Genomic DNA, 26,592 nt, shown 5'->3' on the forward strand with positions numbered 1-26,592 from the left:
CGATAGGCTGCAGTCTCACTGAATAAAGTGAACAGAGAGTGATTGGCAGCTGAGTGGTCCAACTGTGCAGCATGTTTTCAGTAGTGCTCTAGTGCTGCACCAAAACATGCCCAGAGACTAGTGGACATGCCCTGGGTTTATTTTCTCCTCATCCTCCCACACATTCTCTTTCCCTCCCTCATTCCCCGACTCTCCCTCTCTTTACCTTCCTGCTGATGAAGCGGGATAGAGTGAAAATAAGACTCATACGTGGGCGTCAGCCTCACTCTGGCCTCCCTCCCTCAGACACTCTGCAGTGAAACATTTGACCCAACACCGTCAGTCTTATCTGCCTGCCATAGCTCCCATTCACACAGAGAGGCTGACACATAAGTGCCACCTAAGTGGGAGCGAAAGCAGTGTATATGATTAGACTGGCTGGGAGAGAGACACAAACCACCCTGTCGCTGTGTGTGGGTGATAATTACCATGGGTGTCAGTAGGGAGAACAGGAGATTTATGGTTTCACACACAGTGGTGATGTCCCTCCACTCCATAAACTATACAAGACTGTTTAGTTGTATACTGTATATCCTGAATGATGCTTCGTAACATCACAAATCTAGAGAGAATTGGTTGGCGGAACCAGTATAGGGGGAACTTAATTGAACCACCCAAAAATAAAACAAAAATGCTTTATGGGACTAAGCTAGCGACTCCCCAGACTGCAGAGCACAGCCTTAGGGCTGATCTGGGCCCTGTGCACCCGCTCCACTTACATTAACATTAAAGCCTTTATTACTTAATGGGAGCCATAACAAGGGCATCAGGTTCCCAGATCAGCTGTCTCTCGATTGATGAGGGTCGCCAGCTGTAGCCTTGCGTCCCCTTAGGGCACTGCACATTTGGGTCATTATAATCAAGAGAGAGTGTCCCTGTAAGTCTGATCTGAGGTCAGGGTAGAACCAGCCAGTCCTGTCTCTGTGTCTGCCTGGCCGCCGTTAGGCCTCAGCAGTGAGTTCACAGTAGAAACTAACCCTCTCTCCCTGTTCAAATACATTCACCTCAGGCTGTGGCTGGCTGACTTGGCAGAGGTCTCTCTCTCTCTCCCTTGGCAGAGGTCTCTTCTCTCTCTCTATTCTCTCTCCTCTCTCTCTCGCTCTCTCTCTATCCCTCTCTCTACCGAGACGCCAGAAACGTTTCCTCTCCCCAGCCTTCCTCAGTGGAATGTTTTAAATTCCTGCATCACCTAGTTCCATTCTAATACGCCGCTAGCACTGCACACACAGAGAGAGAGAGAGAGAGAAGAACCCTGGTCTCTTGTGTTTTATTAAGGACGTGTTTTGTTTTCCTTGTGTGGTAGAGGTATGTTGTCTTCTCAGCGCTAGCAACATCCTGTCTCAGTAAGCAACTGAGGAGTGGCCACAAGAAAAAAATGCAGGGAATATGCTAACCGTTGATAGGAAACAAATACAAGGTAGCTTACTAGTCTCAGCTCCCAAATGCGTACATCTCTGCTTCAGCTCTCAGCTCAGTCTGCCCCCCAGGCCTCTTGGGACAGCAACACATTCCCAGTGAACACCATTTAAGTGCACCGTACAAGTGAAGTTACGGCTTGAACGGCACAGAAGTAGCTGCAGTAGTTTATAATGCTGATAACAGCAGTAAGTTAGGGACTTACTACAAACTATGATTGCGTTTCGGATGGGGTAATTTTCGAGGGATGCAGTGTAGTGGAAAGGGAGTATGACAAGGGAGAGGAAAGCGAGTGCAGAGGATAAAGAAAACATAGAGAGGTGAAAAGTGGAATGGAGATGTGTATCACACATACAGCTCGAGACAGGAATGTATGATTCTTATCAGCTTAGGCCTTGAGAAGAATCTGCTGCAAGGGTGCGTATGTGTGTTGTGTTGGTGCTGGTTGATAGAGTAGATGCCCATATTAAGAATGAAAGTGTGGTAATGTGTGTGTTAAAATTGTGTGCATATCTATGGTCTAACAATCTATCCATGTATTGGCTGGATGATGAACAGAAAGGATAACACCATTCTCATCTCTCCCTCCCTCCCTCTCTCAGAAACCGCGGCCCAAGCCCAGACATTCCATATCCAAAGTAGAAAGCAACTACTTTGGCGTGCCATTGGCCAACGTGGTGACTCCTGACCGACCCATCCCGCTCTTCATCGACAAGTGCATCCGATATATTGAGGCAACAGGTAAGCTTACACGTATTACAGAGGCTGTATTGTTGTTCTGAATGGATGCTATTGATTACTGAGACTATTGAGAAGAACAATATAGTGGCGTATAGAGGGAGTAGGTGGCTTTATTGATTTACTCCTGTGCTGGTTCTGTTTGTGACCCATATTACTATTCAGGGAGCAAAGGTCGCAAGCAGTTTCTGACCTCAATATCAGCAAGGTCTCCTCTCTCTCTCTCTCTCTCTCTCTCTCTCTCTCTCTCTCTCTCTCTCTCTCTCTCTCTCTCTCTCTCTCTCTCTCTCTCTCTCTCTCTCTCTCTCTCTCTCTCTCTCTCTCTCTCTCTCTCTCTCTCTCTCTCTCTCTCTCTCTCTCTCTGTGTGCTTCTGGGTTAGTGTGTGTTTGCGTCTCTCTCTCTGTCTCTGTCTCCCTGTGGAACTGGGTACACAGATGGGCCTGTGCCCGGTTAACCCTGCTGCCACACTCTGCCCTAATGCCCCTCATGCTACATCACTGCCCTGGGCCCTCAAGGGGCACGTCGCTCAGCCTAACATCAGCTGTTACTCAATCCCCCTAACGTGTGTGTCTCGGGAAGGTGGTTGAAGTGACAGGTCTGAATACACAGGGGCATTATTATATGGAACACCTTTGATACTCAAGCAGGAAAATTATTCCATGATGCAAATGAGAGCATTCAGGGTAGAATGCTAAATCGAGATCACAGTGTTCTGCGTGTTGTGTTTGTGTGAGGATGCAAAAGCCATGACATGCCTTATTGACATTTTTGGCAGTGCATTCCTGGGTAATCGCTTGTCTGATTAAACCTTTCCCACACAAGGATTAAAGTCAGACGCCTCTGCGCTGCCACGTGTGGGTAAAGGGGGCAGAGATACGCACTTGAGTCAGGGCACCAGCGAGGTGCTCGCTGCCACCCTCACCCACCTGAGTGAATTTAGCTACCACAAGGGGGCAGAGTGGAGTGGCACACACACACCACCTCCTTGGTTTCCCTCCTGCCTGCCTCTCTCTCTTTTCACCTAATCCACCATTTCCTCTCCTCTCTTCCCCTGCAGATTCCCTCGTGTCCTCGTTTGGCCCTCTCTCCATCTAGTCTCTTTCTTTCACCCACTGTCCTCATCTGCTTAGTTTTCCTTGCCCTCTGTGCCTCTTTCTCTCTCTCACCGTCTTTCTCGCTTTCTCTCTCTCTCTCTCTCTTTCTTTCTCTCCCCCTCTTTCTCTCTCACTCTCTCTCTCTCGCTCTCACTCTCTCTCTCCCTGTTTCTCTCTCCTGTGTGATGCCCCTGTCTCTGTCTGTGTTCAGAGGCAGTGGGATAGTGGTAATTTTCTGCCCTATAGCTCCCTCCTTCAGATCGATATCACAGAGCAGGAAATTAGAACAATCTATGAGCTCAGCTCTTTTCTCTGTGTGCACCGGGAGAGAGGAGGAACACACTGCAGCAACACAACACACAGTCCTTAGCCACATCCTCTGATGACACTCTCACTATGGAGTCAGTGCACACGCGCACGCACATGAATAAATAAAGGCATACACAAAAATATGCACACACACACACAAAAGCGCTCAGATGGTGACACACCCAAATGCTTTACATGAGAAACACCAGCACTAAATGGGAATATTCTCACTGTGAAGCACACAGTCCTATTCTAACTCACACATTGACTTATACACTCCGACTCAAACTTAAATGTGCTGTCCCGTTTTATAAGTCATGGAGGCTATTTAAGGATGTTGTTGCCAAAGTGACATTCATTTTTTTGTTCGTTACGGCATCGTGACATTCAATGGTGTTAGTGTCCAGAGCTTGTTGTTTAACACGTACCAACACTTTCACTAAAATTAGCTACAATGTGTCTTTACTTATTACGGTAGTGTACTATAAAATTATTTCTGTAAAATAAACTTAGTCAGGGGTCAGACGTGCGTTTGTGTGTGGTTGTGCATTTGTCTCTGTGTGTTTACGTGTGCCTGTGTCTTCCTTGTGCCCCCCTCTTTTGTTGAGTATGACAGAGGAGAGGCAGAGGCTGACCCTATGATTGTAACTAAAGGTGTCCAGGGCTTTAGGGGGATAAGTGGCGTTATGGAGCAGACCTACATCCGTCCCCTCTCCCTCACCCTATACCAAAAATACACACCCACCCTACCGTATTGTCCGAGCTGCCCACTGCTCTCCTATACACATCCTCTCTTATCATTCCTCCATCCCCCTCTCAACGTCTGTGTAAGGGCGCTCCCTCCACCCCCACTCGACCTCCAACAGTCTCTCCCTCTGTCCTTCCTCTCTTTACCTTCGTCCCCCTCACACCTTTGCTACTGTTATTCCCTTTCGGTCCATCTTCCCCGTACTCTTCTCCTTTTGCCTTCCCACTTATTTTCCTCTGATCTTTCTCTCTCCATCCCTTCTGCTCCTCAGTCTCCATACGGAGTAATGTTTCTGTTTCCACTCAGTGAGTTGTGTGTTCATGTGGGTATTGAGATGATGAATGCGTGTTAGCATGCGTGGGCACGTCTCCTTGTTCTAGCGAGCTCCATAGCGACGTAAAGGGCAGCAGCCAGTGATAGCGTGTTTCCGTGGTGGCCTATGAAAACGGCTGCTTGTTGCCGGTGGCAACGGGACCCTGAGACAAACCCCACATCTGGGCTGAGGATCAGTCTGACCCTTGTCAGAGAGGCTTTGCCAACACGCCTCCGGAGCCAACTGCCACTCTCTTCTCTCTCTCTCTGTGTGTGTGTGTGTGTGTTTTTGCTTTTCACAGCAGTTGTCATGAATTGTAATGATGAATGAGTGTTCGGAAGAGAGCAAGAGCTGTTCACACATTCTCATAAGTTTAATGCTTATCGTGGGCATGTGTGTGTTTGGGACGTCACTTGATGGTGTCTGATATACTGTAGGTGGAAAAAGACTTGGAGAGATGAAAATGTAATAAAAATATAATAATGTCATGATTATGTGATGAAATGGGATAGTCCTGTAGAAGCAGGAGATGGTCGCTCAGACAGGATGTAGATAAGCTGTACACAGGAAGTGCTAGTGTTTGGTTTGACTCCGGTCACTGCAGAGGAAAGGAAACCGGTCCAGAGCTGCTCTCAGAACAAAGAGGGTGATGGAAGTTGACCTCTACATCACGCTCTCTGACCTCTGCATTTCCACTACCATCCTCCCTCTGTCTATATCTCTCTCCCGCTTCCTCACTCTGGCTCTGTATGGTAAGAGCGTGACGGTAGTATGCCAGAGTAAGGCTGTGGCGGTCATTACATTTTGTAAGCAGTTGATTGTCATGCCTACACAAACAACAATAAATCCATTATTTGTTTTAGGCAGGTCTAAAGAAACATGATATGAAGAAAATGTAGTCTATTTCAGAAGAACAGAATAGCATATTCTGAGTCGTCCTTATGTTAGGCACTGATCTGGCTATGCCATATGGCTGTGGGCTACACTAGTTCATTTAGCAGACAGGATTTGCTTATAATTTCCGGGGCATTATTTGAAAGTAAGAAGAATACAATTGAACATAGCTGAATAAAATAGAAAGGATATTTTCCCCAAATGATTTCAGAGAGAGTGCGCATATGCGGCTATTCTGTGTTGAGTGGTTCTCCTGAGTGGCGCAGTGGTCTAAGGCACTGCATCGCAGTGCTAACTGTGCCACTAGAGATCCTGGTTCGAATCCAGGCTCTGTCGCAGCCGGCCGCGACCGGGAGACTCATGGGTCGGCGCACAATTGGCCCAGCGTCGTCCAGGGTAGGGGAGGGAATGGCCGGCAGGGATGTAGCTCAGTTGATAGAGCATGGCGTTTGCAACGCCAGGGTTGTGGGTTCGATTCCCACGGGGGGCCAGTATAAAAAAATATGTATTCACTAACTGTAAGTCGCTCTGGATAAGAGCGTCTGCTAAATGACTAAAAATGTAAATGTTAACAAAGAAACAGGTCCTTCTATATGCTTCATTTAGTTGTTCATGCAACTTTAGTTGTGATATAAACATTAGGATATATGTTTTGATTTGTAATACATTCTAAGGCATGATGTGAGTCTAATGATTTTGAAAAAAGTCGCATGAAAGACATGAGCTCTGCTTTGTTTCTTGCGCAGGCTGCACACACTTCATCAGTCTCTCATTCACAATTTGACAAGCACTTGATAATATTCTGACGGTAGTATGCCGCACGGCAAGCGGTACCGGAGTGCCAAGTCTAGGTCCAAAAGACTTCTCAACAGCTTCTACCCCCAAGCCATAAGACTCCTGAACAGCTAATCATGGCTACCCGGAATATTTGCCCCCACCCCCACCCCATCTTTTTACGCTGCTGCTACTCTGTTAATTATTTATGCATAGTCACTTTAACTCTACCCACATGTACATATTACCTCAACTACCTCAACTAGCCGGTGCCCCCGCACATTGACTCTGCAACGGTACCCCCCTGTATATAGCCTCCCTACTGTTATTTTATTTTACTTCTGCTCTTTTTTTTCTCACTTTTTTGTTATTGTTGTTTTATTTTACTTTTTTTATTAAAAAATAAATGCATTGTTGGTTAAGGGCTGTAAGTAAGCATTTCACGGTAATGTCTACACCTGTTGTATTCGGCGCATGTGGCAAATACGATTTGATTTGATTCTCACCCATCAGACTGTTCTGAATAGCCGCATGTGTCCCGTGTAGCTCAGTTGGTAGAGCATGGCGCTTGCAGCGCCAGGTATGTGGGTTTGATTCCCACGGGGGACCAGTATGAAAAAAGTATGAGAATGTATGCACTCACTACTGTAAGTCGCTCTGGATAAGAGCGTCTTCTAAATGACTAAAATGCAAAAATGTAAAACATGTATTCTCAATTTAATCTGGTCTTTACATATAGCCTACCAATATATCAAATATATCCCTTTTTACATCAGCAGATGTCACAAAGTGCTTATACAGAAACCCAGACTAAAACCCCACAGAGCAAGCAATGTCGATGTAGAAGCATGGTGGCTAGGAAAAACTCCCTAGAAAGGCAGGAACCTAGGAGGAAACCTAGAGAGGAACCAGGCTCTGAGGGGAGGCCAGTCCTCTTCTGGCTGTGCCAGGTGGAGATTAAAAGAGTACATGGCCATTAAGGCCAGATCATTCTTCAAGATGTTCAAACGTTCATAGATGACCAGCAGGGTCAAATAATAATCACAGTGGTTGTAGAGGGTGCAACAGGTCAGCACCTCAGGAGTAAATGTCAGTTGGCTTTTCATAGCCGAGCATTCAGAGGTCAAGACAGCAGGTGAGGGAGGGAGAGGGAGGAAGAGAGAGAGAGGATCAAAAACAGCAGGTCCGGGTCAAGGTAGCAAGTCCGGTGAACAGGTCAAGGTTCCATAGCCACAGGCAAAACAGCAGAAACTGGAGCAGCAGGACGACCAAGTGGACTGGGGACAGCCAGGAGTCATCAGTCCAGGTAGTCCTGAGGCATGGTCCTAGGGCTCAGGTCCTCCGGGAGGGGAGGGAGGGAGGGAGAGGAGAATTAGAGGGAGCATACTTAAGTTCACACAGGACACCAGATAAGACAGGATAATTACACCAGATAGGACAGACTGACAGACTGACCCTAGCCCCCGGCACTATTGCAGCATAGATACTGGAGACTGAGACGGGGGGGTCGGGGGGCACTGTAGCCCCGTCCGACGATACCCCCGGACAGGGCCTACCAGGCAGGATATAACCCCACCCACTTTGCCAAAGCACAGCCCCCACAACACTAGTGGGTGGTGTATACCAAACATTAGGAACATCTTCCTAGTATTGAGTTGCACCCCCTTCCCCCCCTTTTGCCCTCAGAACATCCTCAATTCGTCAGGGCATGGGCTCTACAAGGTGTCGAAAGCGTTCCACAGGGATGCTGGCCCATGTTGACTCCAATGCTTCCCACAGTTGTGTTAATTTTGCTGAATGTCCTTTGGGTGGTGGACCATTCTTGATACACATGGAAAACTGTTGAGCGTGAAAAACCCAGCAGTGTTGCAGTTCTTGACAAAACCGGTGCACCTACTACCATACCACGTTCAAAGGCACTTAAATCTTTTGTACTGCCCATTCAACTTCTGAATGGTACACATACACAATCCATGTCTCAATTGTCTCAAGGCTCTAAAATCCTTCGTTAACCTGTCTCCTCCCCTTCATCTACACTGATTGAAGTGGATTTAACAAGTAACATCAATAAGGGATCATAGACTGACCAGATGAATCCAGGTGAAAACTATGTCATGGAAAGAGCATGTGTTCTTAAAGGAATAATCCACCCCCAGAAATAAAAATCATGAAACTCCTGTTGTTTGTTTTGTTCTGTCAGTGGATAGGTAAAATACATGTTTTTTGCATGATTCAAGTGGTCCCCCTGTGACAATCAGGAAATCATGTAGGAACGCGTCATAGCTACATAATTGTCGTCACTGGAGATAGGGGTTAACACACTATCACATTTTAGAACGCTTTTAAAACAATTACCTGCACTCCAGATCGCCAAATCAGCCAACAGATGGTATGGGCATACTTGTCTAGAACACATCCATCCGTTTATGTCATCATGACAAAGTATATATTTCGCTTAGATCTGCTCAATCTAATCAGTGTAACAAATCAAGTACCATGTCGCAATGCACCGTGTCTGTAGGAAACAGATATATTATAGAAAGGCGGAGATAGGAATCCCATTGGGAAATTAATGGAGAAACGCCCCACCCGACTGACTGTCGACCCATCGCATTCACGTTGTCATGCTGCGTCACGCGGTTCCTAAGCTAATCATCACGCAATCCGATCCTAATGGAGTTTCCATCCCCTCAAAATTATCTCTGTAGTAAAGCAACGTAATGTTGCTCTCGCTCTGGGCAGAGACCCCATTTATAGCTCTGTGGCAGAGACGAACTGCAAGTTGAACTCGGTTAGTTAGACTCCCAAATTGATGGGGCAGTTTGTTTAGCCGATGTTACAGCTAACTAGCTACTCCACATGCTGATATTGAGTTTGGTATTATTGTGTGTAGCTATGTTTTCTAGCCAGCCAGCCCAGGGAGAGAGAGAGAGAGAGCATTGCATTGTGGTTTTTTGTAGTAGACTTGAGCTGCAACACATTTCCCCAAACTGATTTTCACATGTTTCTACCAACATTGTTATAACAACAAAATGAAACATTTGTTCACAAAAAAATATTGTTCTCACATATTTGTGTTATTTAACACTCTTAATAACAGGAATTCGTAGTTTTGGGTGGATTATCCCTTTAATGTTTTGGATACTCAGTGTATGTGTGGAATATTTTTTTATTTACAGTGGTCCACAAAAAAAAAAATTGGAATAGCGGATGGAGGTTATGTGTGGTTACGTTTTTAATATGCCAGGCAGGCTACATCGGTTGTAAAACTGATTAATGTGCTTAATTTTAAGAATTTAGCAATAAATGTAGCATCACGAGAAAGCTGGGATCCTCTTATAAGAACACATTTCACTAGGCTCTCTGTAGGCTATGGGCTATGGGCTCTCCAAATGTGTTCCAGGGGTCCTAGGCCTAAAGGTTACATTTTGGAGTTTGGCCACTTTTGTAATACAAACCTTAACAAAACATATAGGTCTATGGGCTAGGGTACATGATGCATGCGACTATGATTTAGAAAAAGTCGCGAAATAAGGCATCCAACCGACTATTCTCAAATTTATCTTATCTTTATATGTACTAAATAAAGCTGGGACCGAGTGACTGAAAAACAGCTTCTTGCTCAAAGCCATCTGACTGTTAAATAGCCATTACTAGCCGGCCTCCACCCAGTACCCTGCCCTGAACTTAGTCACTGTCACTAGCCGGCTACCACCCAGTTACTCAATCCTGCACCTTAGAGGCTGCTGCCCTATGTAGATACACATACAGTGCATTCGGAAAGTATTCAGACCGCTTGATGAAGCACATTTTTGCACATTTATAGATCGGGTTCAAGTCCGGGCTCTGGCTGGGGCACTCAAGGACATTGAGACTTGTCCCGAAGCCACTCCTGTGTTGTCTTGGCTGTGTGCTTAGGGTCATTGTCCTGTTAGAAGGTGAACCTTCACCCCAGTCTGAGGTCCTCAAGGATCTCTCTGTACTTTGCTCCGTTCATCTTTCCCTCGATCCTGACTAGCCTCCCAGTCCCTGCCACTGAAAAACATCCCCACAGCATGATGCTGCCACCACCATGCTTCACCGTAGGGATGGTGCCAGGTTTTCTACTGATGTCACGCTTGGCATTCGGCCAAATAGTTCAATCTTGGTTTCATCAGACCAGAGAATCTTGTTTCTCATGGTATGAGAGTCCCTTAGGTGCCTTTTGACAAACTCCAAGCGGGCTGTCGTGCCTTTTACTGAAGAGTGGCTTCCGTCTGGCCACTCTACCATAAAGGCCTGATTAGTAGAGTGCTGCAGAGATGGTTGTCCTTCTGGAAGGTTCTCCCATCTCCACAGAGGAACTCTGGAGCGCTGTCAGTGACCAACAGGTTCTTGGTCACTTCCCTGACCAAGGCCCTTCTCCCCTGATTGCTCTAGGAAGAGTGTTGGTGGTTCCAAACTTATTCCATTTAAGAATGATAGAGGCCACTGTGTTCTTGGAGACCTTCAATGCTGCAGATATTTTTTGGTACCCTTCCCCAGATCTGTGCGTAAACACAATCCTGTCTCTGAGCTCTTCTGACAATTCCTTTGACCTCATGGCTTGGTTTTTGCTCTGACGTGCACTGCCAACTGTGGGACCTTTATATAGACAGGTGTGTGCCTTTCCAAATCATGTCCAATCATTTACATTTACCACAGGTGTACTCCAACAAGTTGTAGAAACATCTCAAGGATGATCAATGGAAACAGGATGCACCTGAGCTCAATTTCGAGTGTCATAGCAAAGGGTCTGAATACTTAAGTAAAAACCTGTTTTCGCTTTGTCATTATGGGGTATTGTGTATAGATTGATGAGGAAAACTATTAATTTAATACTTTTTAGAATAAGGCTGTAACGTAACAAAATGTGGAAAAAGGGAAGGGGTCTGAATACATTCCGAATGCACTGTATATACACCTAAATCCTGGGCATTCATATGGAGTTGGTCCCCCCTTTGCTGCTATAACAGCCTCAACTCTTCTGGGAAAGCTTTCCACTAGATTTTGGAATGTTGCTGCAGGGACTTGCTTCCATTCAGCCACAAGAGCATTAGTGAGGTTGGGCACTGGTCGGGCCAAAGGTGTTCAATGGGGTTGAGGTCAGGGCTCTGTGTAGGCCAGTCAAGTTCTTCCACAGCAATCTCGACAAACCATTTCTGCATGGACAGCGCTTTGTACATGGGGGCATTGTCATGCTGAAACAGGAAAGGGCCTTCCCCTAACTGTTGCCACAAAGTTGGAAGCACAGAATCGTCTAGAATGTCATTGTATGCTGTAGCGTTAAGATTTCCCTTCACTGGAACTAAGGGGCCTAGCCCAAACCATGAAAAACAGCCCCAGACAATTATTCCTCCTCCACCAAACTTTACAGTTGGCACTATGCATTGGGGCAGGTAGCGTTCTCCTGGCATCCGCCAAACCCAGATTTGTCCGTCGGACTGCCAGATAGTTAAGTGTGATTCATCACTCCAGAGAACGTGTTGCCACTGCTCCAGAGTCCAATGGCGGCGAGATTTACACCACTCCAGCCGACCCTTGGCATAGTGCATGGTGATCTTAGGCTTGTGTGCGGCTGCTCGGCCATGGAAACCCTTTTCATGAAGCTCCCGACGAACAGTTGTGCTGACGTTGCTTCCAGAGCTAGTTTGGAACTCGGTAGTGAGTGTTGCAACAGAGGACAGACCATTTTTACGCGCTATGCGGTTCAGCACTCGGCGGTCCCATTTTGTGAGCTTGTGTGGCCTACCACTTTGCGGCTGAGCCGTTGTTGATCCTATACTTTTCCACTTAACAGCACAATAACAGCAATTACAGTTGACCAGGACAGCTCTAGCAGGGCAGAAATGTGTCGAACTGACTTGTTGGAAAGGTAGCATCCTATGACGGTGCCACGTTGAAAGTCACTGAGCTCTTCAGTAAGACCATTCTACTGCCAATGTTTGTCTATGGAGATTTCATGGCTGTGTGCTCGATTCTATACACCTGTCAGCAACCAGTGTGGCTGAAATAGCCGAATCCACTAATTGGAAGGTGTCGACATACTTTTGTTTAAATTTATACTCTGGACATTGCTCATCCTAATATTTCTATATTTCTTAATTCCGTTCTTTTACTTTTAGATTTGTGTGTATTGTTGTGTATTGTCAGATATTACTGCTCTGTTGGAGCTAAGAACACAAGTATTTCGCTATACCCGCAATAACATCAGATAAATATGTTGCACATGTCGGAATATGTTGCACCTGTCCATTATCATGCACCTGTCGAAACAGGTGCAGAGGAAAAAAAGACATGTAATCTGTATGCACATGAATAGCGAATGGAGGACGCTTTTCCCGCGGTTCATTTTCATGCCAGCCAGGTAGGCTACTCCGGTTGTAAAGCGAAGCAATGTGCTTAAAATTAGGAAAGTTGAGAAATAAATATAGTAGGCCTAGCTTATAGAAAGCTGATGAGAGCCTCCTCCTTTTTAATAGAGGCCATCAAAACTCTGTTTTCTCACGCAATTGTATAGCATAGCCTATAGAAATGTTGCGCAACATGGGCTTATAGGAACACTTATTTCATTCCATGCATCAACCAGCTACGAGGAGCTGGCTCTCGCTGCCCAACAGGTGATCCTATTCTGCTCAAACGCTGAATGCCAGGGCTCTCATGAAGTGTTTGATTTGATTTTCTATTGAATTTGCATTGATGTCAGAGTGATTAGAGGGACAATAGAGCACTGAGTACCAGGCCATTAGCGACAGGCCATCAGCGACTGGCCGTTAGCACGTTTGGTAGGCTACTAATGACCATCAGCGGCATCAGAGTGCAGTTTTGGAGAAGTCTAGTTACCATGACTCAGTGGTCACCTGGAATTTGACTGCGGTCATGACTCTTGACTCCGGTCATGCCTCGTGAGTGGCAGTAATGCGATCATAAAAGCCCTACGCCAGGGTCGTGGGTTTGATTCCTGCTGGGGCCACTAATGCAAAAATGTTAGCAAAAGCCTCTGCTAAATGGCATGTATTATTATTTAGTATGTCTCTTCCTCCTCTCCTCCTGTTGCTATTCTCTTCTATTTCTCCCTCCCTCCACTCACTCCTCACTCCATGTCTCCCCTCTGTCTCCCTCCCCCCTCTATCTCGTTTTCCATCCCTGTTCCCCTGGAGTCTGGCTAGAAAAGCTTTTGTGGATAATTGATCGGCAGAAGGAGGGGATCGATGCTGCTCGTCTTGACTGAGAGTCTCATTTCCTACCGCCTCTCCCTGTCTCGGGATTTGTCTTTGTCTCGGTCCCTCCTCTCTCTCTCTCTCTAGCTCTCTCACCATCTGTCCACACCCATGTCCTCTCCATGTCTGTGGTAAAGGCATGGATTGCAGAGAGAGGAGAGGAGAAAGAGCTGGATGATGAACACATGAGACCAGAGTTCATTAAGTCATTTTTATGGATCTTGAACTATAGTAGCCCCAGTAGCACACAAAGCACCGGAGCACTTTCTGCAAGCCTGCACTGTTGCTTTATGAGTTTCATTGATAGTGCTTATGATCTGTCTCGGTGGGAGGACACAAGGCCAGGCCACTAATAGTCTCCAATGTGTCTGTTGTTTCATTACTACACAATCTCTGCATAGAACACTGCTTCTAATAGCACTCTCTATTGAAAGTGCTTACACAGAGGCTATAGGGGGACTTGTGTTGTTATTGATGTCTGCGAGTGTGTGTTCTGATTGTGAGTTGGATTGATGAAAAATGTCATGTTGAAAGCATCAGGTGGATATATTGTACTGAATCTCTCCTCTCTCTTCTCTGTCTCTCACTATCTCTTCTCTTTGCTCTCTCTTCGCTCTCTCTCGCTCCCTCGCTCACTCTCTCAGGTATCACTACAGAAGGGATCTACAGGGTGAGTGGGAACAAGTCAGAGATGGAGAGCATGCAGAGGCAGTTTGACCAGGGTGAGTCACCAGAACCTCTCTTTTGACATAAGACATTCAACACACACACACACACACACCAACAATATGAATTGTCAACAATATGCTATACACAGTTTATTAGGTACACCACCCGTTCACAAAAATAGTTTGCTCCTACAGACAGTGAGTCACGTGGCTGTGGCTTGCTATACAAAGCAGGCAGACAGGCATCGAGGCATTCAGTTACTGTTCGATTGAACGTTAGAATGGGAAAAACGAGTGACCTAAGCGACTTTGAGTGTGGTATGATCATCGGTGCCAGGTGTGCCAGTTCCAGCATCTCAGAAACGGCCGGCCTCCTGGGCTTTTTACCCACGACAGTGTCTAGGGCAAGGTTTCCCAAACTCTGTCCTCGGGACCGCAAGGGGTGCACATTTAGTTTTTTTTGCCCTAGCACTACACAGCTGATTCAAATAATCAACTAATCATCAAGCTTTGATCATTTCAATCAGCTGTGTGGTGTTAGGGCAAAAACCAAGACGTGCACCCCTGCACGCTGGTCTAGGGTTTACCGAGAATGGTGCGACAAACAAAAAACATCCAGTCAGTGACAGTCCTGTGGGTGAAAACAGCTCGTTAATGATAGGTCGAAGGAGAATGGTAAGAACCGTGCAAGTAACAGGCGGGCCACAGGCAAATAACGGCACAGTACAACAGTGGTGTGCAGAACAGCATTTCATAATGCACAACTCATCGATCCTTGTCATGAATGGGCTATTGCAGCAGACAACCAAACCGGGTTCCACTCCTATCAGCTAAAAACAAGAAGAAGCGACTGCAGTGGGCACGTGATCACAAACACTGGACAATTGAGGAGTGGAAAAACATTGCCTGGTCAGATTGAGTGTTATTGTTGTAGGGTTGTCAGACCCCATGCCACCCATGGTCGGTGCCAATGTACACTTACTGACCTATGCACATACAGGCACACACAAACTCACCAATACACAGAAACATACTCACATACCTAGGCACAAACAGGCCATAGAGGTGCAGTGTTAGTGTGTTGTATCTGTCCAGAAGCCTGTTGTCGAATGGATTCACCTAATTAACCTGGGAGCATCTGTATAATTGATATAAAGGAAGGAGAGGCCTTCCTCACACTGTAGCGTAGCTTCTGTGTGTGTGTGTGTGTGTGTCCTGTGTGTGTGTCCATGCGTATGTGTGGTGTGGGCCGTTAATTACCTCCAGATTGGTTTGGTTAATGAAGTGTGTGTGTGTGTGTGTGTGTGAGGCTGAATCCAGCTGAGGTAATCAGAAGTGAAGTCCTGTGTCCAGTCGAACAGTACCCTAAACCAAGGTGACAATACAATTACACATGAAATTACAGCATAGGTAGACCATAGCCATAAATCAGCTATCACCTAGCCACCCCTTACAGCACAGGTAACCCATAGCGATAGAACCACACACCAAGTTCAGATACAACAGCCGAGACGAGACGATTTTATGCAGTTTTAGAATGAAGTTTTCTTGATCTGATCTGACCTGTCTATTTTTTAGAACTTCTCATTTCGGCTGTTGGAGTTTCCAAGGTTCAACATGTCAAATCTTAGCTAAAGATGAGACGGATCCGAGTTGTATCGAGTCATTGTAAAGATTCACTGTTACCGTGGAAACAGTCTCAACTGCCCATCTCGTCGTCTTGATCTGAATGCCCTGTCTTTAGTCAGCTGTTCTTCAACACAGAATTCTAAAACTGGCTAGTTTTGTCTCGTCTCTCCTTATGTCGGCTACTGTATCTAAACCGGGCTTTAGGATCACTGAGATCTGGAGCCTGGTCTGAAAACAGGTCTGAACCGGATAGCACTAGGCATTACTTGGTGAGAACTGACTTGGGACCAGTGTTATCACTGAAGCTGGTCTGTTATGTACACAACAGGTCCTATTTTCCTCCACTCTCTCTTTTCCATCTCCTTTTCATCCTTCCTCACTATCCCCTCTCCCTCACCATCACTATCTGTCTAACTCTCTTCCACTGTCACTCCTCCCCCTTTCTATCCCCCCTCCCCCTTTCTACCCCCGGTCACCCTGCCTCTCTTCCTCTATATTTGTCATAGATAGGAGAGAGTCATCAGATAAGGGTTTTTAAAAGTCTATATTTCCTTATCCTTCTCTCCTCCCCTCCTTCACCCCCTTCCTCCCCTCCTTCACCCCCTTCCTTCTCTCACACTCTTTCTGTGTTTTGAACAACAAGCCTGTGTCAGTGGGGCAGGCGTCGCCTGTGATTACTCTTGGTTTATAGTTTTAATCAGCAGTTGTGCTTCTGGTGCTGCTAACCTCGTTCCCAATCTCTCCCATGTGGTCCCTTATACTGAGCTGCCACACTGAATAAGAGATACTCACTGAGGAGCTGGAGCCAATTGGGTGCAGTTCCTTCTAACAGGATAAGCAGTGTTCTCTAAGATATACAGAACTTTATTGTATGCTGGTGTTGTGGATTGTTTATTCAGGTATTTTAGTCTATCACCAGGTGGGGTGATACTATAGTAGTAAAACAAATGAGTTTAAGGCAGACCTTTTGTGTGTGTGTGTGTATGTGTGTGTACGTGTCTGTTTCATATTATTGTCTCTTGTAGATCATGTCCTAAATCAGGTGTCTCTTCCATGTCTTATTCTAATGAATCCCTCTCTCTCTATCTCTCTCTGTCTGTCTCTCTCTCTCTCCGTCGCTCTCTGTCTCCCTGCTAGACCATAACCTGGACCTGGTGGAGAAGGACTTCACTATCAACACGGTGGCCGGGGCCATGAAGGCCTTTTTCTCTGAGCTGCCTGAGCCCCTGGTGCCCTACAGCCATCAGATCGAACTGGTGGAGGCCTTCAGTAAGACATGGGCCTGGGGAGAGGGGACAGAGTGGGCTGGGCTGGGGAGAGGGTGGCAGGGAAAGGGGGACTGGGGATAGGGTATCTGGGGCTGGGGAGAGAATGGATTAGGGTTGTCCTTGCTCAACCTATTTGGTCTCTATGAAGAAACCAGTGGCAGTCAGTGAGGGAGGAAACGTTTCTTTTTTTTTTTGGAGCATGGCCTTATTACAGCATATTGGATGACTGTCATTCATATTCCATTCACCCAGCTCAGTGTAACATTGATAGGTTTAAGCTACTACATGATCCTCCAATTTTCCCTATACCCATCATGAGGTTCCTACAACCTATGAATGAAAGTTTGCAATGTAGGTGCACAGGTCAAGAGAAATTTGAGTAATCAAGGTAACAGACATTGACACATTCAATAATGCCTTGCACACTCTTGCCTGCATCTAGCTGATCTAGTGTGTAAACATTAGTCCAACAGTTGCAAATGAGAGTTTCTATTGGACATATTCCGGTGCGTTTATCCCAGTTTTGTTCCGTTTGCTTCCATCTAAGAATTTTTTTCAACAGAATCAGCGGAATGAATACACCCCTGATCACACACAAACACAGTTCACTTTCATAGCAGTCACATACAAACAGCATGATCACTTTGCTCGTTGTATATATAATTCCTTCTTGCAACTATAGTATCTACTCGCTCTCCTCCTCTCACCGTTTCCCTTCGCTTGTGGACTTCCGTGCGCAACACACCAGCTGTCTGTGACCAGACAAAAAAAACGTTCCAAGCCAAACCTTCATATCACAACCGCTAACCGCTCCACACAGCCTACATTGTTGTCACCATATTAACGTCATGGTCAACATAGCTAATGGAACTAACGCGTTAGTAAACCCGCTACAATCATGCATTACAGTCAGCATTGTCGTGGAGATTTAAGTTGTAGCGTTGCGGCCCAGAGACTTACCTCTACTCCGGAGGGCGGCCGTCACTCAGTGAGCGGATTGTGTGTGTGTGTGTGAGGCACCTGAGCCGTGACAAAACAATGATAAAACCCTGCGGCCTGCAGCAGGAGAGAGACACTACACACACCGTTTAAAGAGTAGTTTTAAAAGAAACACTTACAGGATGGATTGCAGAACTCTGTTTGTGACTTAGCAGACTGCAGAAGAGGTGAACATGACAGGGTTTGAAGAAGTAGCTGGATAATGTGAAATGCTGTGCGTGTGAGTGAATGAGTGACTCCATCTGCCTCGCTCACACGGAGACACACAAGACTGGCTGTGTTGGAGTGCTGATATCAGTTTATTTGACTCACTCCTACCATTGGGCTCAGCACACCCAGAGGACCTGTGTGTGTTCGTGTGTGTGGGTTTATAACTGGGTGTGATCACTGCTATGCTTTGTTAAGTCATCTCTGAGTCTTAGCTGTGATTACAGTTTGTGTCAGTGTGTGCCATGGTTCCCCCTCCCCCGTCCCTGCACGTGTGTGGCCTTTGTCTGGTTGTGTGTGTGTGTGTGTGCGTCCGCCTGTGTGTGTTTGTGTGCATGCGTGTGCTTTCATTCTTTCTCTAACCTCCTGTCTCCTGTCGCCCAATCAGAGATCAACGATCGGGATCAGCGGGTTCACGCCATGAAGGACATCCTGCGCCGCTTCCCCAGGGAAAACTACGACGTCTTCAAATACGTCATCAACCACTTGAACAAGTGAGTGGCTCAGTGACAGGGCTGTGACAGCCATGCTGACTACAGTAACAGTCATCCACCCTGCAACCTTTGACCTTCCACCCTGTCAGCTACACCCCTGGCTAAATTGAGTCCGCTTTAAATTCAGTCAATTGAGTCATAGCACAAACACTGCAGTTTAGATTTGTAGATCGTTACTTTATGATTTCTTGAACAACTACATTTGTTTTTCTCTCTCTCTCTCTCTCTCTCTCTCTCTCGCTCTCTCTCTCTCTCTCTCTCTCTCTCTCTCTTAACCCTCTTTTTCTCCCTCCCTCCCTCAGGGTGAGCCAGAATAACCGTTTGAACCTGATGACCAGTGAGAATCTGTCCATCTGTTTCTGGCCCACTCTAATGCGGCCCGACTTCACCACCATGGATGCCCTGACAGCCACGCGAACCTACCAGACAATCATCGAGTCCTTCATCCACCAGTGTGCTTTCTTCTTCTACAATCAGCCCCTGTCTGACACCCTTAGCGGGCACGCCTCCCCCACAGCAACCCTCTCCTCCCACGGGGTAACCTCGGCCTACTCCTCCTTGGCCTACAACTCTCCTTCCCTCACACCCGCCCCGGCCCCTTACGTTATGCCCACCACGCCGCCCGTCATCCCCCACTACGGGCCGCCCCATACACAGATCCAGCAGTCCCCGCCCCACACCCCCCAGTCCCCCATCCAGGCACTGCTGCCCCCCCTGCACCCCCATCACCCGCCCACGGAACAACACATGCTGTGAACCAGTGATGGAAGGAAAGAGAGAGATTAGAGAGAGAGATGGAAAGAGTTTGAGATTCAGAGGGAGGTATGAGGGAGCGGTGAGAGAACAACGTAAGTGGAAGAGATTTTGAAGGGGTGGTTAGAAATATGGAGGGAACGAGAGGAGAGAGTTTGAGAGACAGGGAAAGCAAAAGAGAAGATGAGTAAGATGAAGTACATATAGGGAAAAACTGTTGGGAGAGGGGGTTATCCAACCCCCATTTTGTTAAAGACCTACACACACAGACACACTACACACGGGAGGGGGTGGAAAGAGGAACTTTTGAGCCACTAGTACAACATGTCCTCCCGTACCACTATAGTCTCTTGACTCTTCTCTCTCTACCACTTATTTTGCCCCCTTCTCCCCCCACCCCATCCAACACACAAACACACACAAACACCATGTGTCATGTCCCTCCCCAACCATAAGGGACCTTAGAACTGCTGACTGTAGCCAGGCAGGGTATCTGTGGGGGAAGTGTGGGAGGGACATGAACTATATGGACCTCCTAGCTGGACTCTAAAACCACTTCCCAGCGCCCCACCTTACTCACCCCACCACTCCTAACTGCAAAAGGGCTGTGGATTGCCAGCGACTGCCCTGTCCCCCCAGGTTGATCCTGGGTCCAGGTGGAGGGAGGACCTGACCAGTAGGTTCTCTATGTTTATTTGACAACTGTTACCAGGAAATGGACTAGAGGCAGGCTTCACCTCTCCCCCATGGACTAGCTTCCACTTCAATAGACTCATTCCTAAACCCCCACCCCTCCGCTTCAAGGTCTGCTACAACCAGAGCTAACGCCAAGAACAAAAGTCTCAACTAACTGGATATGCTGGGAGGCTGGAGCACAGAACTTTGGGTGCTCTCACACCCTCTGCATCTTGGGAGAGCTCCTCCATTCCTCTCTCTCTCTTCTCTGACCCCATGCCCCCGAGCCTCCAGGCAACGCTGGAAGACTGTTGTTTTTCTTTTGATTAAAGAAGATATCTTTACACCCTGTTTCTTCCTGATGTTTAATGTTGTTCCACCTTTCCTCTCTCAGTCCCCCCTATGCTTCCATTTAGATGTTCAAACTGTGGATCAGTTTTGGAGAGTGTTCCGTTGATGACTGACCAATCAGAATGCACTCTCACACAGCAAGTCCCTCCCATCAGATGTCCATGCTTACTTCTCATTGGCCCTTGTGCTTTCTGTGAAGGGTGGGAATAACTGTCAGGGAGAGGTAGGAGGGGCTGGGATATGGATTAGGATTGGGATTTGGAAGGGGTGGGATTCAGGGATGCACTTTACGGACTCTGAAAAGCATTTAGGCTCTTAGACACGGAATGCCGAGAGGAACAGCCATAACGATTCCCATAAGGATCCCAGGAGGCATTGGGAAGTGGTGGCAGGGAATTCATACTTCCTCCTGTTACCCATGAAGGGTTTGGAAGCCTGGAGAGACATGGGGGCATGACCTTTGTGTGTGTGTGTGTGCGCGCGTGTTTGTGTTTGTCTGCGTACATGTGTGCACATGCTTCTAATATGGTATAGAGCGGGAGAATCATTAGTGTAGAGCTCTCTGAAGTTTATTGAGATTGAGAGACTGCAGAGCACTTTTGGGATCCTCCTTAGTGAGAAGTGCGACATAACACTTTCTCACCACGACTAATGCATTGTGAAGTCATGTAGCCACCTCTCTGAGAACACACCATTGCCATCTGGTGGAAAACATAGTTACTGCATCTATGACCTCACCCACCACTGCATGGGCGGAACACAATTCTCCCCCCCTTGGGTGTAACATTAGATCTTTCTACATGCGTAATCCCGCATATTTACCTATTGAATGTCAAGTCAAATGGACATATTGAGCCCAATAGGAATTATTTGTATATAACATAGATGGAGAGTCTATACCACGAAAGCCATATGAACTGCATTGAGATTAGCCTGTGGATGATGATCATATCTGTTGTGTTGCTAGGCTGCCAGCACTTTGCTACAGATATATACTCTCCAGAGTGTGGTGTTGAAGGTGTGTATGACAACATAGATGTTCATGTCAGCTGTCCATGATGCAGACAGTCCAGTGACTAGTCTAGTGTCCAGCTGTGCTCTGCTCTGCTAGTTGGCCAGTATGTGGTGATGTGTAGTCATGTGTTTTTGTACTGAGGCTGGCTCAGGATAGCTGTTCAGATCCATTCAGCTGAGTATGACCGGGATGGACACAAAGGAAAGGAGATGACGAAGCTAGTTTAGAGTATAGAAACGCAGCCATTGGTGTTGATAGTCCCTCAATGCCATCCTGTGTTTATTGGTGTCCCACTTCCTGGTTGGCACCACTTGGTACCCCTGCCCTCTTTTGACATGGCACCGTTCCCTGGTCCAGAGAGATGCTCAGAGATGGAGCAGAACAGACCGTCTATTCATCTGTGTTGATGACTGCGGAATTCCATGGTTCTGTCTGTGGTTGTCATAGAAACCTGTTTGATCGCTAGAGTGTGTGCGCGTGAGTGTGTGTGTGTGTGTGTGTGTGTGCACGCACACATTAGAAAGAGTGAAACCAAGGTCATGTCATTTGTTTCATTTAGACCCTCAGCTTTACACACTCATGCCTGTCTCCACGTCTCTCCAGTTCCCATTGTCTTGACTGACAGACCTCCCTTCCAATCACTGGAGTTATACCCTGACCCAATGACCTATCAGTATACATTACCTATATGACATGTTTGTTTGTCTGTGTTAGGGACTAATGTCATTTGAGCTGTCAACGGTAGCCAGACATCAGTGTAACTCAACCCTAAAGAAAGACCATGTCGTTTACAGTGGAGAATGCATTTATCCTCACGGTCATTGCCCCACTTGATGTAAGCTGGACCCGACCACAGTTATCCTCTTCGTTAACTATAGGTTTACTTTTCACAGATGGAGAGAAAGTGAGAGAATGAGAGAGCGGTGAATGGGATCATTATTTGGGAGATGTAGGGAGGAAAGGGCAAACTGGTACTTTTGAATGCCGGCCAGTGGCATTCCCTGTGTATATCAATGTGTTAATACTGAACAGACTGTGAGGCAGCCAAAGACGGCAAAAAAGGGGGAGAGAGGAAGTAAAGCGACGAATGGGGAAAAAACTATCGTATAAAAAATGTGACTCTGGTTCTGCGATCTTGATGCGTCGCTTTTCTTTTCTTTTCTTTTTCTTTGCAACAATGGTGACCGATGGTCTGTTAAGTTAAATTGAGAAACAAGCAAACTATATTCAAATGGTTGTTTATTTTTATGTTAGGGGGTCTAACACTTTGCCCTTTTTGGTGATAGAATTGTTTTTCTTTTTTCTTTTAATAATACAAAAAACTAAACGTTTTTTAAAAATTTTGTGAACGGTGAAGAGACCAGCCCAGTATAGTGCATGATTTTTGCCCAGGCAAGGGAGGGGGCTCGACCACTCTCAGTATTTAAGAGAAGATTAAAAAACAATGAAATAATGGAGAAAAAAAATAACCTGTATAAAAGATAAAATGAAGTAAACTGAAAAAATACATCAACACAAAAAAATGCTGTCATTATTTGCTAAGAGTATGGTAATTTGTCTCAATAGGAATGGTGTATACAGCAAGGCCTTACGTGACCTGTATTATAGTTAATAAATCAATCTTGTAAAACCTGCCTCCTGTCGTTCTGTGCAAACCCACCGACTCATATCTCCTGGCACACCACACACAGCTCTGCGTATACATGTTGTATTATCAGTTTGTACTGTGAGAATAGGTGTCAAAGATTCAACTGAATTCATAAATATGGCCATATTTCACTGACTGGAAATGAATGAATGAAAGGAATGAATACAACTTATTTCCACAGAAAGATCAGCTACTCCTGGAATGAAATGGATAAAACTGCCCGATGTCGAGTTTGCTGGAGAGGCCGGCGTCATTAATGGCCTATGCTTCTCATGCTGTACCTTTCTACAGTTGACAGGTGTTTCTAATCATTATATTCTAAAAAGACAGAGTTAACTTCTAGTGTAGTCAAGTGACTTTTCCCAATTAAAACTACCTAGAACACTAGAATAGCTTTACTAGAGTAACGATTTGCTACATTTTACTTTAATCTCTGACTGTCGCTTCCAGTGGTGTAAAGTACTTATGTCATTTTTATGGGTATCTGTACTTTACTATTTATATGTTTGACAACTTTTCTACATTCCTAAAGAAAATAATGTACTTTTTACTCCATACCTTTTCCCCGACACCCAAAAGTACTCGTTACATTTTGAATGCTTAGCAGGACAGGAAAATGGTCCAATTCACGCACTTATCAAGAGAATATCCCTGGTCATCCCTACTGCCTCTGATCTGGCGTACTCACTAAACACACATGCTTAGTTTGTAAATGATGTCTGCGTGCTGGAGTGCGCCCCTGTATCCGTACATTTATAAAAAATAGAAAATAGTGCTGTCTGGTTTGCTTAATAGAAGGAATTTTAAATGATTTATACTCTTACTTTTGATACTTAACTATATTTTAGCAATTACATTTAGTTTTGATACTTAAGTATATTTAAAACAAAATAATTTTTCATTTACATTTTAGTCATTTAGCAGACGCCCTTATCCAGAGCGACCCACAGTTAGTGAGTGCATACACCTTCATACAAGTACATTATAAAGCAAAGTGTGGGAAATATAAAAAATAATAAAGCTTACTCATTCACCCATATGACTTATATAAAATACTATCAACTGGTTACAGTGTGAAGAAAATGCTAGCTAACCTATTCACTATTCAGACAATGTAGGCCTACAGTTGAAAATGTATTGATGGGAACTACGTATGAACCTGGCTTGAATGTTTTGTACAGTTGAAATAGGTCATTGTCAGTGTTTACCCTTAGCTCGTTCTGTTGAGTGCCTTAGCAGTGGTATGCTTACTCAAGTAGTATTTTACTGGGTGACTTTCACTTTTACTTGAGTCATTTTCTATTACGTTATCTTTACTTTTACTCAAGTATTAACATTGGGTACTTTTTCAACTACTGGTCTCTTCCTACGATGGGTCCGTTTGGAGGTCACAGTGGCAGAGCAATTCCCCTAGTCCCTGTGAGGGTGCAGGGTTGTGTGCCATTTTGGGATGCCCTTCCTCTGACCTTTTCATCCAGTCAAATTCAAAGTAAAATCCATTTCCATGACCTTTGTCACGCGTCTCTTCATTCTGGTGCTGGGAAAAATAGCTGCTGATTGGGACTGAAAAGGGCAGCCTCATGAGCGCACAGGAAGACTGACCTCTGAACTATGACCTTTAGGGGGTGTCAAGGGGGAGCTGTGGATGGTTTGATGACCTGGAGATGGAGCCACCATCGCATTAATGATCAGGGTATAGGGACTGGGTTAGAATAGAGGTTGTGTCTAGAACTCCACTCCTCATTTCCTTCCCCATTGCTAGGTCAAGGTCTGGATAGGACTTCATCTTTTTGGTTTCAACCCATCAAGTCATCTTAAAGAGAGACAAGGACAGTGATGCTAAGGTTTCTTACCTAGACCATTTATCAGCAGGGGAAAAAATGTTGATTGAATGTATACTGAACAAAAATCTAAACACAACATGTACATTTTTCCACACAAACAAAAAGCTTATTTCTCTAAAATGTTGTGCACACATTTGTTTACATCCCTGTTAGTGAGCATTTCTCCTTTGCCAAGATAATCCACCTGACAGGTGTGGCATATCAAGAAGCTGATTAAACAACATGATCATTACACATGTGCACCTTGTGCTGGGTAAAATAAAAGGCCGCTCTTAAATGTAAGTTTTGTCACACAACACAATGCCACAGATGTCTACATTTTGAGGGAGCGCGCAATTGGCATTCTGACTCAGGAATGTCCACCAGAGCTGTTGCCAGATAATTTAATGTTAATTTCTCTACCAACGTCGTTTTAGAGAATTTGGCAGTACGTTCAACCGGCCTCACAACCGCAGACCATGTGTAATCACACCAGCCCAGGACCTCCACATCCCGCTTCTTCACCTGCGGGATCATCTGAGACCAGCCAACCGGACAGCTGATGAAACTGAAGAGTATTTCTATCTGTAATAAAGCCCTTTTGTTGGGAAAAACTCATTCTGATTGGCTGAGCCTGGCTCCCCAGTGGCTGCGCCCCTGCCCAGTCATGTGAAATCCATAGATTAGGGCCTAATGAATGTATTTCAATTGACTGATTTCCTTATATGAACTGTAATTCAGTAAAATCTTAGAAATTGTTGTATGTTGCGTTTATATTTATGTTCAGTATTGTTTGATTTTGAGAGTAAAGGACATGTTTTCCCTTTGATTGTGGTAAAAGACATCTGATACCTACGCATATGTTGTCATATATAGGCCTATAGTACATTGGCCTACACACCAATGATATATATATATTAGTGATGCGCGGGATGACTCATAACCCATGGTTATATCCGCTGGACAGCCGGGATTAAGGTCATGAAATATTGTGTGGATGAAGGGCGGGTGGGTGGCAGGCCAGTTGAATAAAGAGAAAATGAATCCTTAAAAAATCCACAAATGTACAGTGAGGGAAAAAAGTATTTGATCCATTTACATTTTAGTCATTTAGCAGACGCTCTTATCCAGAGTGACTTACAGTTAGTGAGTGCATACATTATTATTATAAAAATTAAAAAAATCATACTGGCCCCACTGTGGGAATCGAACCCACAACCCTGGCGTTGCAAACGCCATGCTCTACCAACTGAGCTACATCCCTGCCGGCCATTCTCTCCCCTACCCTGGTCAACGCTGGGCCAATTGTGCGCCGCCCCATGGGTCTCCCGGTCGCGGCCGGCTACGACAGAGCCTGGATTTGAACTGATTTTGTACGTTTGCCCACTGACAAAGAAATGATCCGTCTATAATTTTAATGGTAGGTTTATTTGAACAGTGAGAGACAGAATAACAACAAAAAAGTCCAGAAAAACGCATGTCAAAAATGTTATAAATT

At 45.6% G+C, this 26,592-nt stretch overlaps 1 protein-coding gene across 2 annotated transcripts in view; it reads left to right on the forward strand.

The window, feature by feature from the left end:
• LOC121567386 (rho GTPase-activating protein 35) overlaps positions 1–23,253 on the forward strand; it is an 84,457-nt gene extending 61,204 nt beyond the window's left edge. For both annotated transcript variants that reach the window (XM_041877397.2, XM_041877398.2), the window contains exons 3-7: positions 2,058–2,196; positions 14,209–14,286; positions 16,999–17,130; positions 18,724–18,829; positions 19,132–23,253. In XM_041877397.2, coding sequence (XP_041733331.1) covers positions 2,058–2,196; positions 14,209–14,286; positions 16,999–17,130; positions 18,724–18,829; positions 19,132–19,585 — 909 coding nt within the window. In that variant the 3' untranslated portion in view covers positions 19,586–23,253. The remainder of the gene's footprint in view (positions 1–2,057; positions 2,197–14,208; positions 14,287–16,998; positions 17,131–18,723; positions 18,830–19,131) is intronic.
• The last annotated feature ends 3,339 nt before the right edge of the window (positions 23,254–26,592 follow it).

Source organism: Coregonus clupeaformis, chromosome 6 (assembly GCF_020615455.1).
Source record: "Coregonus clupeaformis isolate EN_2021a chromosome 6, ASM2061545v1, whole genome shotgun sequence".
NCBI classification, from domain to species: Eukaryota; Metazoa; Chordata; class Actinopteri; order Salmoniformes; family Salmonidae; genus Coregonus; species Coregonus clupeaformis.